General features: G+C 32.3%; 2 protein-coding genes and 1 long non-coding RNA gene across 3 annotated transcripts; 1 reads left to right on the top strand and 2 right to left on the bottom strand.

Annotated features, from left to right (window-relative positions):
* Window positions 1–12,395: 12,395 nt before the first annotated feature.
* LOC145047447 (uncharacterized) lies at window positions 12,396–13,203 on the bottom strand. The gene is made up of 2 exons (XR_013682234.1): window positions 13,088–13,203; window positions 12,396–12,940 (listed from the first exon to the last, which is right to left on the bottom strand). It is a non-coding gene; the product is annotated as an uncharacterized LOC145047447 (long non-coding RNA).
* On the top strand, window positions 12,688–15,989 carry LOC145047444 (KH domain-containing protein HEN4-like). Its single transcript, XM_078995716.1, has 6 exons — window positions 12,688–13,296; window positions 14,122–14,574; window positions 14,658–14,930; window positions 15,016–15,273; window positions 15,345–15,488; window positions 15,587–15,989. The coding sequence occupies exons 1-6, from the start codon at window positions 12,688–12,690 to the stop codon at window positions 15,722–15,724; spliced, it is 1,875 nt and encodes a 624-aa protein (XP_078851842.1). The 3' UTR covers window positions 15,725–15,989.
* LOC145047445 (costars family protein) lies at window positions 15,941–16,687 on the bottom strand. Its single transcript, XM_078995717.1, has 2 exons — window positions 16,402–16,687; window positions 15,941–16,116 (listed from the first exon to the last, which is right to left on the bottom strand). The coding sequence occupies exons 1-2, from the start codon at window positions 16,480–16,482 to the stop codon at window positions 15,949–15,951; spliced, it is 249 nt and encodes an 82-aa protein (XP_078851843.1). The 5' UTR covers window positions 16,483–16,687; the 3' UTR covers window positions 15,941–15,948.
* Between the last annotated feature and the right edge of the window lie 1,729 nt (window positions 16,688–18,416).

Raw genomic sequence — 18,416 nt, 5'->3', positions numbered from 1 at the left:
AAAATAAGATTTATATATGAAATCATTAATTGGCAGCTAAAATACTATATTCACAATTTAATAAACCAATTAATTCACCTAGTTAGAGTTTAATGCTAAATAACTATATAAACTAATTCATTCTTATGTGTTTATACAACACAAGAAAATAAATATATTCACAAGAAAATTAATGCAAACATTCATATATAAATCATCCATAGTTTAACACAAAATTCATTAAAATTTTACAACTTAATATATTTAATATACAACTTAAACAGAAAATCTACAGCTTAATGCAGTCAATTATTGTTTAAAATATAAAAATCAAAATTTAATACATAAAATTCACAACTTAATATAGTCAATTCACAGTTTAAACATATAATACACAACTTAATGTAGGTAATTCATACTTTAAAACAAAAAAAAATCACACATTAATACAATAAAATCACAATTTAATACACAATAAATATAAATTCATAACTATACTTTCAAATTAAAATTTTTAATACAGTCAACTCACAATATAATACACAAAATTCACAGCTTAACATATTCACAGTTTAATATATAAAATTCACAAGTTAATATAGTCAATTTATAGTTTAAACAGAAAATTCATAGTTTAATGCAGTCAATTTACAATTTAAAACACAAAAGGTATAACTTAATACACAAAATTCATAGTTTAAGACAATAACTGAAACGTTAAAACATAAAAAGTAACAACGTAAAAAACCTAAATTAATGTTTTTTTTTTTGAGAAAACACTAACATAATAACACATGTTCTAAACTCAATTCACAAAATAAAAACCATAAAGCATAAGATATGTAAAAATATTATAACAAATAATAAAACAAACATCGATTCAACATTGTTTTCATCGGATCTCATCAGTTATGTGTTTTCATTGGCGGTAAGGTAGCGATAAAGGAGAGCAAAGACAAAGGTAATAGAAGTCACCGGAGGAAACGATAGTGAGTGTGTCATCGACGGTGTTTTTGGACATTGAGGCTCACTGGAGGTCGTAGATTTGGCCTCGCCATTCATCAGTTATTAAGACCTTTTTTTTGGAGCAAACTTTAAATGTAGCAGTTGGATTTGTGGTGGTATATTTTTAGAAAGGTCGAGTGCTCAAGGGATGAGATGTGACAGTGTAGGTCAGTTTAGATATTGCTATAAGAATAACATTTTAGTAAATAAAGTCTACTCTTTAATCAATTAAGTCAACGGGTCATGTTAATAGCACCTGATTATCGGTGAAAACCCGATCCAAAAAGAAATTCAACGAACTAGAGGTTTTATTTTTGTCAAATACTCGGGCAACCCATTCTGTTACTTAAAATAGATTGTTTTTCAGAATTTGATATGATGAAAATGAAATTGAAAGAGTCTATTTATAAGAAAAATATTACCTACGGTATGGTTCACGTTGAGGAGATTGAATTATTTGTTGTTGAATTGTGTATTAGATAAGGATTAGGATTCTGAATTATATGTTAAATTATAAGGAATGATTAGGAATTATGTGTTGTGTGTTGAATAAGGTTGTTGTACATATCATTATTATATATTCAAATCTTACATTTATAGTGTTCTTATTTACAGTTTACTTTTGATTTTCATCCTTTTTCAAAACATTATTTAAATTTTGTTTATGATCCGATTTTAGACTAAACTAGGTTCTTGTAAACATAGTGCTTAGAATGATTTACACAAAATGTATGAAGCATTATGATCTACAAAAAAAACGTATTTTATAACGATATAAAAAACATATTTGATGACAACACTTGGGCATCAGACTTATTAAAATTTGACACTTGCAACAAACGAATGAAGTTTTATGATATAAAACCAAACACTCCATTTACTTTGTTGTTTTAGCTATTTAAAAACAAAGAATGGCTCACTTCCACCCCATGTCCCCATCCCACCACTTTATACCCTTTCTTATCCTTCGTTTCTATTTTTGCATCACCGTCGTCCATGAGTCCTTGTAACCCCAAAAAGCATTTCTCTCACCCTTTCATCCTCTATATCCTCTTAACATTATTCACCTCCTCTTAAGGTTTGGGGTTGAATATATATATATATATATATATATATATATATATATATATATATATAACATTTTTAATGGAACATTAAGTATAAAATAATGATAAAACTGTCATTTTATTGTATAAAGTTAGTGGTAATTAAGTTTCATTAATATGGGTGTTTTTTTGTCAAACCCAAACTCTACCACCACCAATTACCACACGCCACCACCAACCACATGTGCAATCGTCAGAATCACCATTTCTTCCAAATAAGATTTGTATATGAAATCATTAATTGACAGCTAAAATACTATATTCACAATTTAATAAACCAATTAAATCACCTAGTTAGAGTTTAATGCTAAATAATTATATAAACTAATTCATTCTTATGTATTTATACAACACAAGAAAAAAAAATATATTCACAAGAAAATTAATGCAAACATTCATATATAAATCATCCATAGTTTAACAAAAGATTCATTAAAATTTTACAACTTCATATATTTAATATACAATTTAAACAGAAAATCTACAGCTTAATGCAGTCAATTTATTGTTTAAAATATAAAAATCACAATTTAATACATAAAATTCACAACTTAATATAGTCAATTCACAGTTAAACATATAATACACAACTTAATGTAGGTAATTCATACTTTAAAACACAAAAATCACACATTAATACAATAAAATCACGATTTAATACACAATAAATATAAATTCATAACTATACTTTCAAATTAAAAATTTTAATACAGTCAACTCACAATATAATACACAAAATTCACAGCTTAACATATACACAGTTTAATAAATAAAATTCACAGGTTAATATAGTTAATTTATAGTTTAAACAGAAAATTCATAGTTTAATGCAGTCAATTTACAATTTAAAACACAAAAACTATAACTTAATACACAAAATTCATAGTTTAAGAAAATAACTGAAACGTTAAAACATAAAAAGTAACAACGTAAAAAACCTAAATTAATGTGTGTGTGTGTGTGTGTGTGTTTTTTTTTTTTTTTTTTTTTGAGAAAACACTAACATAATAACACATGTTCTAAACTCAATTAACAATATAAAAACCATAAAGCATAATCTATGTAAAAATATTATAACAAATAATAAAACAAACATCGATTCAACATTGTTTTCATCAGAACTCATCAGATATGTGTTTTCATTGGCGGTAGGGTAGCGATAAGGGAGAGCGGAGACGGAGGTAATAGAAGTCACCGGAGGAAACGATAGTGAGTGTGTCATCGACGGTGTTTTTGGACGTTGAGGCTCACCGGAGATCGTAGATTTGGCCTCGCCATACACTGACGCTTGTGATCTAGCCTTGGATGGCATCAATGGTGTTGTGATCGTAGTTGAGAGTGACAGTTACCATGGAAATCCATATATCTCGAGATGTTTAAGGATGACGCTAATGATGGATCTGGTGCACCGGATGGCAGCATCGGTGTTGATTTAGATTTCGACGAGCCGTTGGTGGGGCGGGCATCAACGATGACAGCACCAACAAGAGGTTGTCAGTGGTAGAAAGAGGGACGGTCAAGGCCGGCTCTATGCTTTATGAAACTAAGCAATGACTTAGGGCCCCCAATTCTAAAGGGCCTCCAATTTTAAAACTTATTATGTTAATTATATATGTATATATACATATTTCCTGGGTTGCAAACACAAGTTGTAGCTTGGCCTAGTGGTAAAAGTGGTGGTTTAGCAAATCAAGGGTCTTAGGTTCGAATCTATTTGTTTTCCTAAAGGGCCCCAATTTTTTTGTTTTCTTAGAGCCTCTAAAATGGTTGAGCCGCCCCTGGGGACGGTAAGGAGAGGTTGATGTTTATAAGAATTATTAGAGAATGAATCATATTAATTTTTTTGGTTTTTAAAAATTTATTATTGTTTGTGAAACTAGCATAAGATTTGTTGTTAATTACAACAATGCCATTCTTTTTTTATACAAAAACATCCTCTTTAATATTTAAAAACATTTATTAAAAAAACAACAAATATATCTTTAATTATAAGCCAAATAAGTTGAAATTTTTTTATTACAACATATATATTATAAGAATTTTAGGTTATAGCGACAAAAAAAAAGGTTAAATAATTAACCAAAAAACAATATTTAAAGAATTGGTTTGAACCGGACGATCGAATCAATGTATCAGAAGAAACCGGGGACAAGAATGGTTCAACAACGCCTGATTTTATATCAATTTATAAGCTGGATCAAAACCAGAAGATTTCTTCAAAAACTGGATTGGACCGGTGTAATAGAATCGGTAAAAAACATTTGAACTTTTATAATGGACTTGTATAGTTTGATTTTTCTTAGCCCGTTAAAAAAATAACTCATTTTTAAAGCAGAATGAACATTTTTGAAGTGTACACAACTCGAAGGCCAGTGCCCACCACCATCAAACATATGAAAATTGTTGGTTGAACCTATGATCAAACTGAAAATTGATTACCATATGGATTCAATTTAAAAATTGGTTCTTAAAACATATTTAAAAGCTCCATAAACAAGTTCTTAAAACATATTTAAAAGCTCCATAAACAAGAGCATCTCCAATGATCATTTAATATTTTTGCCCTCATTATTTTAACAATTTTGAAATCTAATTAAATGATCACTCTAATTGTTATTTTTTTACACGCCTGATATTACTAATTATTGGCAACATACTTTTTTCATGATTCTTATTTTGTTTTTCTTTTTCAACTATTTTCTTTACTTTCTTTCTTTCCCTCCTGAACCGATAGTATATACAAAATGACAAAATATCTAGAATATACAACTAAGAACAATGAAGACTAAAGACACAATTTAGTTTATATCAAAGATTAAAAGGCATGGTCACGTCTAGTTTCTACAAAGCTTATTTCAAAGATTAAATTCATTTAAAGATTCAACATCCGTCACATTGTTTGAAGATTTTAAAAACAGTTTGAGCATTCATTATATTGCAAGATGAGAAATTAAATATCATCCTATCTTTAATCTTTTATTTCTATAAAGTCTTTTATCCAATTAAATGGTGACATATCTAATATTTAATGTTCATTTAATGATATTTTAATATATTAACATGACACATGCTATCATTTAAATGGATAGGAGGATTGATAGGAAGAAAAAATAGAATGATATTTAATTTCTTTTGCAAGTTACGATTGAAGGATGTATTACCTCTAATAAATAATGTTTGTTTTATCAAATGTCAATCTCTAATAAGTTTTTGATACTTGTAATTTTGTGATATTTTTAAATAAATAATATCCACATATTAACTTATTGTTTTTTTTTTTCAAATTTTAAAATTAAAAAATCAAATAATCTTATATCTATGTATATAAAGTATCAAATGTAATAAATATTATAATAAATTGCAATTAATATGTTTCTTTATTCTTTATTTGAAGATTTTATTTAAAAAAATACTTATTATTTACATTTTAATATTTTATTTTTCTTTAATCAACTCGTGTAACACATGAGTTTTACACATAATTAGATAATATGATATTAGGGATATCTCCAGAAAAGTCCCGATATTTTGGGCAAATTTTTAATAAAATCCCAAAGTTTATTTTTTGAATAAAAAAGTCCTGACGTGTTCACCTTTTGAATAGAAAAGCCCAAAAAACTTGCTAGTTTATTTACTTTAGCCCTTTTTGACCTATTCAGCAGGTCATGAGACCAAATTGTTAATTTTTCGAAAATAACGAGACTTTTTGCAGATTTCGTCAAAATTTTTATATAATGTATAAACATATTTTTTTACATATCTATATCAACTTTTACGTATTTGTGTACTTATTATGTTTTTATATGTATATATTTACGTATTTTTATGTATTTTAAGTGTATAAACGTATTTTTTTACTTATTTATATGTATTAAAAACAATTTTACATATTTTTTTATGTATTTTTATGTGTAAATTTTTATGTATTATGTATTTATATGTATTATATATTTTTACGTATTTATGTATTTTTTAAGCTTTTTATATAAATGTTTATGTATTTTAAATGTATAAACGTATTTTTTACGTATTTACATCTATTTTTTAGTATTTTACATATTTTTTATGTATTACGTATTTATGTATTCTTTTAAGTGTTTTATATAGATGTTTTTGTATATTCATGTATTTTAAATGTATAGACGTATTGTTTTACGTATTTATATGTATTTTTTTTTTAACTATTTTACATATTTTTTGTGTTTTTTTTGTATTATGTATTCTTTTAGTTTTCTTATATAGATTTTTATGTATATTAAATGTTTAATTGTATTATTTTTACGTGTTTATATATTTTTTTATGTAAAAATAATACAGTTTAACATTTAATGTACATAAAAATACAAAAACATCTATATAAGAAAACTAAAAGAATACATAAATACGCAAAAATATATATAAATACATAATACATAAAAAACATATAAAAACACACAAAAATATATGTAAAGTACTTAAAAACACATATAAATACGTAAAACAATACGTTTATACATTTAAAATACATAAATATACAAAAACATCTATATAAAAAACTTAAAAAAAATATATAAATACATAATACATAGAAGATATGTAAAATACTTAAAAATAGATATAAATACGTAAAAAATACGTTTATATACTTAAAATACATAAACATCTATATAAAAAGCTTTAAAAAAATACATAAATACGTAAAAATATATAAAAATACATATAATACATAATATATAAAAATAACACATAAAAATACATAAAAAAATATGTAAAATGGTTAAAAATACATATAAATAAGTAAAAAAATAGGTTTATACATTTAAAATACATAAAAATACATAAATATATACTTATAAAAATATAAAAAATACAAAAATACATAAAAATAGATATTAATATGTAAAAAATATGTTTATACATTATATAACATTTTTGACGAAATCTGCAAAAAAATCCCTTTATTTTCGAAAAATTAACAATTTGGTCCCATGACCTGCTGAACATATCAAAAATGACTAAAGTGAATAAATTAACCGGTTGCTTGGGTATTTCTATTCAAAATGTGAAAAAATCAGCATTTTTTAATTCAAAAAATAAAATTTAGGATTTTATTAAAAATTTACCAAAAAAATCGGGATTTTTCTGAAGATATCCCTATGATATTAGCATGTTATCATAGTTTCCATACTTAAGTTTATATAGTTTCCCTATTTATGTTTTATTTTTCATATAGTTTTCATATTCTAGTATTACTATTAGCATAAAAGTCTTTGTAATCAATAAATACCTTTGAATCACAAAATTATTCTAAATATTTTACATAATTGACGGTTTATATAAACTCACTCACGTCTTTTACATAATTAATATTTTACATCCATATAATTCACTGTATCTACCCATCATATTTTTATGACAATAATGCCAATTCTCGTAATTTCCTAGGACTTAAATGTTCATTAAGTTTTTTCATGCCATGTTTTGTGATTTGCTAATCTGATAATGCCCAAAGGCCAAAGATGTCATGCATTCCAATCCATATATATATATATATATATATATATATATATATATATATATATATATATATATATATATATATATATATATATATATATATATATATATATATATATATATATTTTGGAACCGGCAAATAATATATTAGAAAAGAGGCCAAAATAGCAAGAAACTATAGGTCAAAAGTACAAACTGCAGATAAGAAATATTTACATGCAATAAGAAGGACAAGAGCACCAGTCAATCCATTTATAAGAACAATTAACTCTCCTATGTTTAATCCATGAAAACACCATGGATTGAATGTTCCCTGCCAGTTGGTTGGGTGATACCCGAATCTTATTAAAGATAAAATTGCACCTTGCTCTCCAGATTAGCCATGCAGTACCATAGCAAATGCTAATTAGGTTCCTCTTCTTCTTTAAGCATCTTCCCCATGTAGAGCAGAACCTCACCACGTCACTTATATTCCCAAATTGAGGATGAGGAATGCCAAACCACCTTAACATCTCCTCCCACACCTTTGCTGCCATCGGGCACTTGATCAAAGCATGATCAGTATCTTCTCTTTCCAGATCACAATAGCTGCACATAACTGAGTTGAAGTTGATTCCTCTCTTTTGGAGAGCACACGCAGTTGGGATACCATTTAAGACCGCCCTCCAAATGAAACACTGTACCTTAGTTGGGACCTCCGGAATCCAATCGATCTTCCCTCCTTCATTACTCGAGCCCACCGTATCTATCAGTTCCCTTACCACATTGACATGGTAAACCCCATCCCCCGAGATGCTACATACCCACCTGTTTGGTTGGGAGTTTCGTAGGAATGATTCCACTTTGAGAGCCAATTCAGCAAATTCACATGCTTGAGAACTAGAGGATGGACTCGATTTCCATTCCCATGTTATTCCCCCGGTGTTTATCCTGTCCCTTATTTTGCACTTTTTAGTTTTCTCTAGCTTGTACAATTCTGGGAACATTGACTTTAAATTTTCGTTGTCCAGCCATTTATCTAACCAAAACAACGTGCAGTCACCATTACCCACCTGTTTTTTTATTACTTCATCAAAATTGATTCCAACTTTTAAGAACTCGCTTTTTACACCTGCTATATTGTTCCAAACACCCGGAATGGACTTTTTTGAGATACAGTCAGCAACTTTATTCTTGAGATTATGGATACCCATAATAGACTCCCTCCATAGACTTGTACCCTCATTGCGCAACCACCACCACCATTTTCCGATTAGTGCCAAATTCAAAGCTTTAAGTGAACCCATCCCCAGACCACCAGTTACTCTAGGAGACACCACCTTTTGCCAAGAAACCCAGTTGATTTTCCTCTTCCCATCATCATTCATACCCCATAAGAATTTCCTTCTAATCCCTTCCATAATATTTATGACTCCAGAGGGTGCAACAAACAGAGAGAAATAATATGTAGGTAGATTACCAAGAACCGCCTTACATAGAGTGAGACGTCCCCCCATTGAAAGTGTTTTTGACTTCCATAAGGATAGTTTGGCCTGGAATCTATCAATCATCGGTCCCCAGTTTTTCTTTAACCTCATGTTCCCTCCTACCGAAACACCAAGGTAGTTAAAGGGGAGTTTGGTCGGTTCACATCCGAGGGGAGTGGCATATCGTGTAACCTCATGCATATCTACTCCAACACCAATTACCCGTGATTTGTGGAAATTAACCTTAAGGCCAGAAGTTACGTGAAAGCACCTTAGAATTCTTGCGAGATTCCTAATATTTTCTTTATTCCATTCACCCACGAATAGAGCATCATCCGCGTAGAATAAATAAGAAATAGATGTCTTTGAATGTGGGAGGGATATCCCAGTAAAAATGCCTTTCTCACAAGCTGTGTTTATTGCAATATTAAGCCCCTCCATGGCAATAATGAAAAGGAAAGGTGACAGTGGATCGCCCTGTCTAACTCCCCGCTCCATTCCGAACTCCTTTGTGGGTGACCCATTTACTAGCACAGAAGCTCTTGCAGAGCGTAAACAACCTTGAATCCAACCTCGCCATTTATCTCCAAATCCCAGTTGCATTTGAATCGAGTCAAGGTATTCCCAATTGACTGAGTCAAATGCTTTGTCAAAGTCCACTTTGAAGAGCAACATTTTCTTTTTTGCTTTCTTACTCCATAAGCACAGTTCATTTACAATCAGCGGACCATCCAGGATATTCCTTCCTTCAACAAAAGCAGTTTGCACCTCTCCAATACACTTGCCAATAACCTTTTTTAGTCTGTGAGCCAAGGTTTTTGCAATTATCTTGTATAGACAGCCAATAAGACTTATTGGTCTATAATCTCCAAGCGTGATCGGGTCCTTGATCTTTGGTACTAACGTAATGAAAGAAGAGTTGCATCCTCTTCCAAGTCTCCCATAGTTTTCAAAGTATTTAACAGCATTTGTTATGTCATCTTGCATCTCCGCCCAGAACTTTTTAATGAATTGGAAAGAAAAGCCATCAGGGCCCGACGCCTTTTCGTTCCCGCATGCCCATACAGCATGTCTGATTTCTTCCCTGGTGAATGGGGCTTCCAACTGGGATTTGTCAATTGCATCCAACGGGTTGAATTTATTGCTGAACAGCTTTGGTCTCGACGACCATTTCTCCAGGAACTTTCTTTGGTAAAATGAAAAAACTTCTTGTTTAATAGTCTCTGCATCTGTGGTCCAAGATCCATTGATCTGTAGCCCCATTATTCTGCTCTTTCTAAGCTTGTTATTCACATATCCATGGAAGAAAGATGTATTCTCATCGCCGTCTATCACCCACTTTATTCTGGATTTTTGTTTCAGATCCAAAGTCGATAATTTCTCCATTTCAATTAATGTCTGTATTCCAGATCGCCGGTCATTCATCTCCAATTCACTAAGTTGTCGCCTCTCCGCCAAACAATCAATATCATGTACCTGCTGTTTGATTCTCTTCAACTCAACTGTCTCCTTGGGGTATTCATTTGCTCTCCATTTTTTAAGTTCATTCTTCAAGAATTTGAGCTTGGCCATCAGATAGTAATCTGGGGTACCATACCCCTTAAAATTGAGCCAGGCCCTGACAAAAACATTAGCAAAGCCTTCTTTCTGCATCCATGAGTTGAAAAATCGGAATGGGGGTTTTCCAAAGTCGGGTGCAACAGTTTTTAATACAATAGGGCTGTGATCAGATACATCCCTTGGGAGTGCAGTAATAGATACTGAGGGGAAGACGTTTAGAAAATTATTACAAACCAGGAAGCGGTCAAGTTTACTTAATTTGATATCAGTTGGGCAATAGAAGGTATAACGCAAACCACCCATTCGAATATCATTAAGGCCTGCTTCCCTGATGAAACTATTGAAATGAAAAGCAGACTGAGGGCAAAAATGCGAATTGTAGCGTTCGTCTGACCGCCTAACAGTATTGAAATCACCAAACACCACCCAAGTACCTCCTTTATTCCTTTTTATTTCTAATAATTCATCCCAAAGCTTTCTTTTCTCTGTGCTAGAATGTGGTCCATATACATTCACTAAGATAGTGTCCTCTTGAATTCCTTCCTATCTCCCAATTGTTGCCAGTAGATATCTCGATTTTATGATCTCAGAGACTTTGAAGATCCTGCTGTCCCAAATGCTTACTAGACCACCAGACCTACCTTGGGATTGAATTGCCGAGTAGCTAAAATCTATTGAGCCCCAACATCATGCGGCATCTATATCATTCACATTCACCAGTTGTGTCTCATGTATCCCCACAAAGGAGGCACAATGTTGCGTCTTTAATCTCCTCACCCATTCGACCTTGTAGTCTTCGCCTATTCCACGCATATTAATGCTGATACAATTCACTGTGGTGCTGCAGCCTCGCCAATTTCACCCATTACTCCCTTTAAAATTGGGTCATTGGGGCTAATTTCGAACCCTAATGCATTCCCAATTTCTACCGTCTTTCTAATTTCAGTTGAAGAAGAGGAGCAATCGTCAGACACGTCTTCATTCAGGTTTCCATGACTTTCAGACAGGACTATGTTAATGTCGATTGGAGCGTGATCGACTTCTTTGACTACCGCCGTTTGGGAAGCCATGTGTAACGGGGGTACGTCAAGGTCAAAGAGGCCAGTCATCGGATTTATTAAAGGGATAGGTCGTCTGGGTTCGTCATGCTCTAGTCTCCTCCTTTTCCCCAGTGAACTACATACTTCAGATGACTGGCGTATGCCTTTGTTTGATACAATAGGAGACGAAAACGGCCCAAAACAACCAATTGGGGGTAGCTCATAAGAAAGCCCATTTAAGTTTGGGTTTGATTCCATACCTGGGCCAGGGCAGTTGTCCTTTGAGTTGTGGATTAGACTAGGGATGTTACCGTTATCCATTAATGCCTCCAAGATTCTAGGCGACGCTACGTGTTCAGTCAACATAGAATCCCGCACCATCATTTGTTCGCCAGGTGTCCGTTGCACTTCTTCCGACGTTTCGTTTACCTCACTTCTGACCACCGGTTGTCTGGTCGGAAATTCATCTCCGATCTCTGTGTTTATCGCTTGTCCACCTTCCGATTGAATCACATTCCAATCCATATGTGAACACCGTTTTGTTGAAACATGTTTTATTAAATATCAAGAAATTGATCAACTAACAGTTTTTAACAATTTTTATATTTAAAAATGAACACTTTAAAGGAGATTATTGAATAACTTAAAACAAGGTTGCACCACCACAAATTCATATTGATTGAATAAATTTATTACGTTATCATTGAATTGTAGGATGTTTTTGCCGTTCATTAAAGCACCCATTACTATTATATTATTATTATTATTATTATTATTATTAGTAATTAGTAATACAATAATAACTGGATTTGTATGAGAAAGGGGACATCGCCTTCCCGGAAATGGAAACGAAGAAATCTGAGTAATTATCAAAATCAACAATCTATTTCTGGACTCGAATCAATCAAAAAGATTTCATGCTGATTTTACTCGAGTCGTTAAAGATTCTAATCAATCTTCCTCTGATGTAGTAGGAGTACGACCTCCCTTTCTCACTTCTCCTTCCCATCCAATCGCCGCCGCACCGCACCCACAATGTTCGAACCCATCAATAGTCCTCCAACCATCACCGCCGTCACCGTCAACGGTGGTCACAAGCGCTACAAACCAAAACAGCCGCCTCTTACCGTCCATGCCGGCTGCACCTGCTTCCGCCTCCTCTGCCATGCTTCTCGCATTGGCGGGGTCATCGGGAAATCCGGCGTTATAATCAAACAGTTGCAGCAGGAAACCTCAGCCAAAATCCGAGTCGAGGACCCGCCTCCTGATTCCGACGACCGTGTGATCACTGTCATCGCCAACAGCACAGCAAACAAAACAATATCATTCATTGAACATAATAATCAACTAAACAAAAAATTTGATGAAGGTAGTGACTATAGTGAGGTTTCAGCAGCACAGGAAGCGTTGGTTAAGGTGTTTGAGAGGATTTTACTTGTTGCTGCGGAGGCCGATGGAGGGTATTTTGCCCCTGGGGGAGTAGCTTCGTGTCGATTACTAGCGGATAAGAGTGTTATCGGGTCTGTGATCGGGAAAGGGGGGAAAGTGATCGAGAAGATCAGGAAGGATACTGGATGTAGGGTTAGGATTTTAGTTCAAGATAAGCTTCCTTCTTGTGCACTGCCTACAGATGAAATGGTCGAGGTTAGCATCTCGTTTCTATTGCCTTGAAACTGTTTGATTTTATGCCCCACTGAGAAGTAGTCCTAGATTCTTCATCAAACTAAAGGATTCAACCATTGTTGCAGAATTTTCATTGATGTGACGGGTTTTGCATTTTGTTTGCGATTGATTTCTTGAAATCACCGTCTTCTTTACATTACGGATCATTGATGATTGTTGTGAAGATGTACAAACCATGGCTGTTCTTTGTAAAAAGACTCCGATTATGGGCATGTTGAGAACATTTAAATGCAAAAGGAACACTTTTTTCCAAAACTGTTCACAAGAATAATGTTTTTATGGTATTTTTGCCAAGAATGGTCTTTATTGATGGGTGTACAATATGCCCTCAGTACCAATCCGAACACAAGTTCAAATCTTGGGTGATCTTTGAATATCTTTTTACCTAATTTTTGTCTGGAGACATTTGCTTTTAAGATAACCCCACAAGTTTCTATTTTTCAAATCCCATGGAAAAGCTTTAAGCAGACAATTAGTTTATCTTTTTTTTGTGTTAGTATCTGCTTTATTCAACCTTAGTTGGACTAACAAACTTTTTAGGAGTATTTTTTATGATGAGTATTAGAAGGGCATTAATGTCTTTTGTACACACCAGAGATAGATATCTAGTCTAACCTTGTATCTCCTTTTCCTGTTGGACAAAAAGCTCCATTTGCTGCATCAAATTTGGTGTTAAAAGTTTCATGTGTCCAATTTTGTCCTTCAAGTTTGAGTTGATACTTGATAGTTGATACATGTATTTGTATTCAATATATCTAAATTTAATAATTCATATGTTTGTTGCAGATTGAGGGTGATATTTTGGCCATTAAAAAGGCACTTATTGCTGTGACTCGTTGCATTCAAGATTGCACCCATTCTCAAAGTCAAAAGACAAGGGCAGTAGTAGGTAGGACCCACCCTACTACAGCTCCATGGGATCTCATACCCAATGGGGTTTCCAATTCCAATTCCCACACACACACACCCACAGACTTTGACTTCCCTCCACCACGAAGTCAAGGTCAAGGATTTCACCTTCACCCTCACCCTCACCCCCCAACATCCATAGATGCTGACATGGAATCCCAGAAGGAAATAGTTTTCAGGATTCTGTATTCCAGTGATAAAGTGGGTAGCTTGATAGGCAAATCAGGGACAATCATTCAAGCTATTCAAAACGAATCAGGTGCCCATATAGCAATTGGAGCTCCCGTTTCTGATTGTGATGAAAGATTGATCACCATTTCTGCAATGGAGGTTTGCTACTCACTTACTTACTTTCATACTATGATTTATATAATTTATCGTATTAATCTGTTTTTTTTTTTTATGGTGAGAAGAGTGCAGAGTCACGAAACTCAGCTGCACAAAATGCAGTGATTCTTGTATTCAATAGGTCAGTTGAGTCTGGGTTTCAAAAGGGGATGGATATGGCATCAAGTGGGACCCAGGTTTCTGCTAGGCTTGTGATATCACAAAACCAAATGGGTTGTCTGTTGGGTAAAGGTGGGTCCATAGTTGCAGATATGAGAAAGGTGACTGGTGCTTTTATAAAGATAGTTGGTGATCATCAAGTTCCTAAGTGTGCACCTGAAACTGATCAAGTAGTGTTGGTGAGCACTCTTTCTTGCATTTACCCAAACAAATTATCTGTTGTAATTATAGATTAATTGAAGCTTCAATTTTTTTTTTTTAAAGATGACAGGAGAGATGATAAATGTCCGAGATGCTTTATACAGTGTTACTGGAAGACTAAGAAACAACTTATTCTCAAATAAAATGTCAAATAGCCATGGAACAACCAAGGGCACATATACACATCATCAGTCTTCTGTTGCCACGTCCTCACATTATCCTAATCAGCATAATACTAATTTAACTCAAACTATGGATAATCTCAAACTCTCAAGTAGTAGCATAGATCGTCCTCTGACACCTGGACAATGGCACCTTCCGGTAATATTCTTTTTCTTATTTCTTCCTGTTTTTGATGTTTGAGAATTGAATTGTTTCTTTATTTATTGCAGATGGGAAAGGATATTAACACAGGGTCAACTCCTGTAGTTAGATCTGCTATAGTGAGTAACATGAGTGTGGAAATTCTAGTACCCCAAACTGTCATTTCTTTGGTTTATGGGGAGAATGGAAGCAATCTCACTCGATTAAGACAGGTAATTGTTACAATTCTACTTACATTTTCTTTTGTAGATTACTATAAATAAATAAATAAATAAATAAATAATAAGGATTTTTGTTATATGGAAAGCAGATTTCAGGTGCAAAAGTGGTAGTGCATGAGCCACGTTCAGGAACAAGTGATCACATTGTGGTTATTTCGGGTACTCCAAATGAAACCCAATCTGCTCAGAGTCTCCTTCAAGCGTTCATACTTGCAGACCAATCATAACAAACAACCAAAATCACACAATTTATTTTACATACAGCAAGTTAAAAAAGTAATTTCATTAGAGATCTTTTGTCTTTTTGAAACTAAACCCCAATGAATTCAAAGTAACTGTAAACATCTCGTAAGTTATATAAAATCTTGTATCATAGACATTGGGGGGGTTTTGGTCTAACATACAAGAAAAGTAAAACATGAAAAATATAGACTTTGTGATTATGGGTGAATCATGCTGTTTCTTTTAGTATTATCTCAACATTATCATGAACACCTTGTAGTAGTAACTCCCCATCATATGTCACAATTTTACGTTTTTTGGCTGCCCTTAGTGTGCCTACAAGTGCCTCAAAGATGTTTGCACATCTGTCATCGTTGAACAGCACGCCAAATGTCACCTTCATCATTAATTTTAATCAATTTTTGTATCAGAAATGAGAAAAGAATAATGTCATAAAAAATGGTGATTGAAAGGTTCGATCATGATATAAAAAAACCTATAATGTGCAAGCGTATAACGCATTATTGCACTAAATTTATAGATAAATAAGAGAACATTATAGATCCGCCATTAGCAAACAACAATTCAATTACACCAAATTTCATATCAAATTCTCTGAACATTGATGTAAATCTGAAGAACATATGAAGAAAACGAATGTGAATTTGGTGGGTGAGATTACCTTGTAAAATCCATCGTTTTGTTTGTGGCCAAGTCGTTTGATTTCTTCTTTGAGTTGCTCAATTTCTTCCTCTACGTTCATGATTTTCTTGAAGCTTTGGTTTGTTTGGTTTTCACTTTTCAGGGGATCTCGTGTTGTCTCTCTCACAAATCACAATACATACATAGAACCATTTATATGGTCATATTGGGAATACAAATTAATAATACGAGTACTATAATATCTTCAATATATTTCTTAATAATTTAAACTACATATGACCAATGTGTAAACGTTTTAACATCTAATGATATCACCAAATGTCATTCACCAACATTCTTATGAGGATATTCAAGATGAATAAGTCGCATTATAGCGCAATGCGGTCCAAGTCGATTTGAGGTCCGTGACAAAATAAAAAAATAAAACCTTACAATACAAAGAATTAGTGTATGAGGGTAGCTTTATTTTTTTTTATTTTTTTTTTATTTTTAATTTGCACTTGTTATAAATTATTCTTCGATCATTTTTGTAATAGTAGTATTTGCTTGTTTTTCTTTTCTCGCAGCCAGATATATTTTCCAGGTAATATGTTATTATTTTAAAATTATAAAATAAAGAGAGAAAAAAAAAACAAGTAAAGGAAACGAAAACACCTAATTGTTGACTTTTGATGTGAATCATTTTCCAATAACGCAAATAACAATTTTTTATTCGTTTTCTAGGCTCCAGCAATAAAGAAGTGTACAATAACGAAATCTTACAACCGTAATGTTAAAGTTTCAAGTTATCTACAAAAAAATAAAATGAAAACACATAAATTAATTTTTTATCATAAAACTAATATGAAATAAGTGTACAATAACGAAACTTACAATTTACACGAATAAGAAACCATATTAACATGAATATGAAATCATAAATCAGAATTAGTAAGTTTGCCTGAAATCATATTAACACGAATGCAAGATTAGTTTTTTTAAATGATGCGTTAAATCAGATTATCATAATTGATATATTAAGAAATATTGAAATCGGAAATCAAAAAACAAAAACTCAAATTGAAAATTAGAAGCTTGCATGAAAAAACCAGAATTGATTTATTATGAATTGATATTTTGTTACCGTTGAAAAAATCAAAATTAATTCATAGTCTTTCGATCGATGGTGTAAGAAGCTTAATGCGATGATTATTCCAGAAGAATTGCACATCTGTTAGTCTTCTATGTTGATTAGGTTATGGTTTCATTTCATTTGTCCACTCATTCTATTTCGGTTCCATTTTTCCGCTCAGCCGCTATACACAATATGTCAGTTTTTTCTATATTAAAATAATAAGGTATATAAAATGAGGGTCTTCTAAATTTGGAGGCACTGGGTCATCATCTATGTTATCCTATCCATTGGCACCCCATGCATATTGCAACAAAATATTGATTATTTTTATATGAAGCAAGTCGAGTAGAAGCTAACCTATAAATTCATGGACTAGTGCAATTATGAAAATGGTTTATGGCTCTAGATTTACCATCTTTAGGTTCCGTTTGATACGCATCTTTCCAGTCCAAACAGATCTTTCTGGCTGAATGGACCGGAAAAACTGTTTGATTTGCACAAAAAAATGAGTCTTGTCCGGTAAGATATGTCTTTTCCAGATTGCCCCCAAATCATATCTTTCTGACTAAATTGGCTGGAAAGACAATTATGCACCAAACCTCACCTCTTTCTTTCTTTCTTGGATTATTAAATAACTTTTTTAAAATTTATTTTTTAGTGAATTATTACTTTTTTTCATCATTCAGCACAGTCAATCAGATGTACAATCAAACAACATAGTTTCTTTTCCAATCAGAAAACTTTCCCAAACAACAGTTTACCAGACAACACTTTCCCAGACAGAAACTATCAAACGAAACCTTAGTTTTGGTCTAAGAGTTTCTATATTTTTGTATTTTCTAATGCAAAATGAAATCAAGAATAAAGAATACTAACTGAGAATTTATTACTAATTTAATATAGTGATGAAATGCTTATAA

Source organism: Lactuca saligna, chromosome 5 (genome assembly GCF_052625555.1).
Source record: "Lactuca saligna cultivar CGN05327 chromosome 5, ASM5262555v1, whole genome shotgun sequence".
In the NCBI taxonomy this organism is placed as follows: Eukaryota; Viridiplantae; Streptophyta; class Magnoliopsida; order Asterales; family Asteraceae; genus Lactuca; species Lactuca saligna.
Note: the sequence above shows the minus strand (reverse complement) of the source record. Positions and strands in the feature narration are given on the sequence as shown.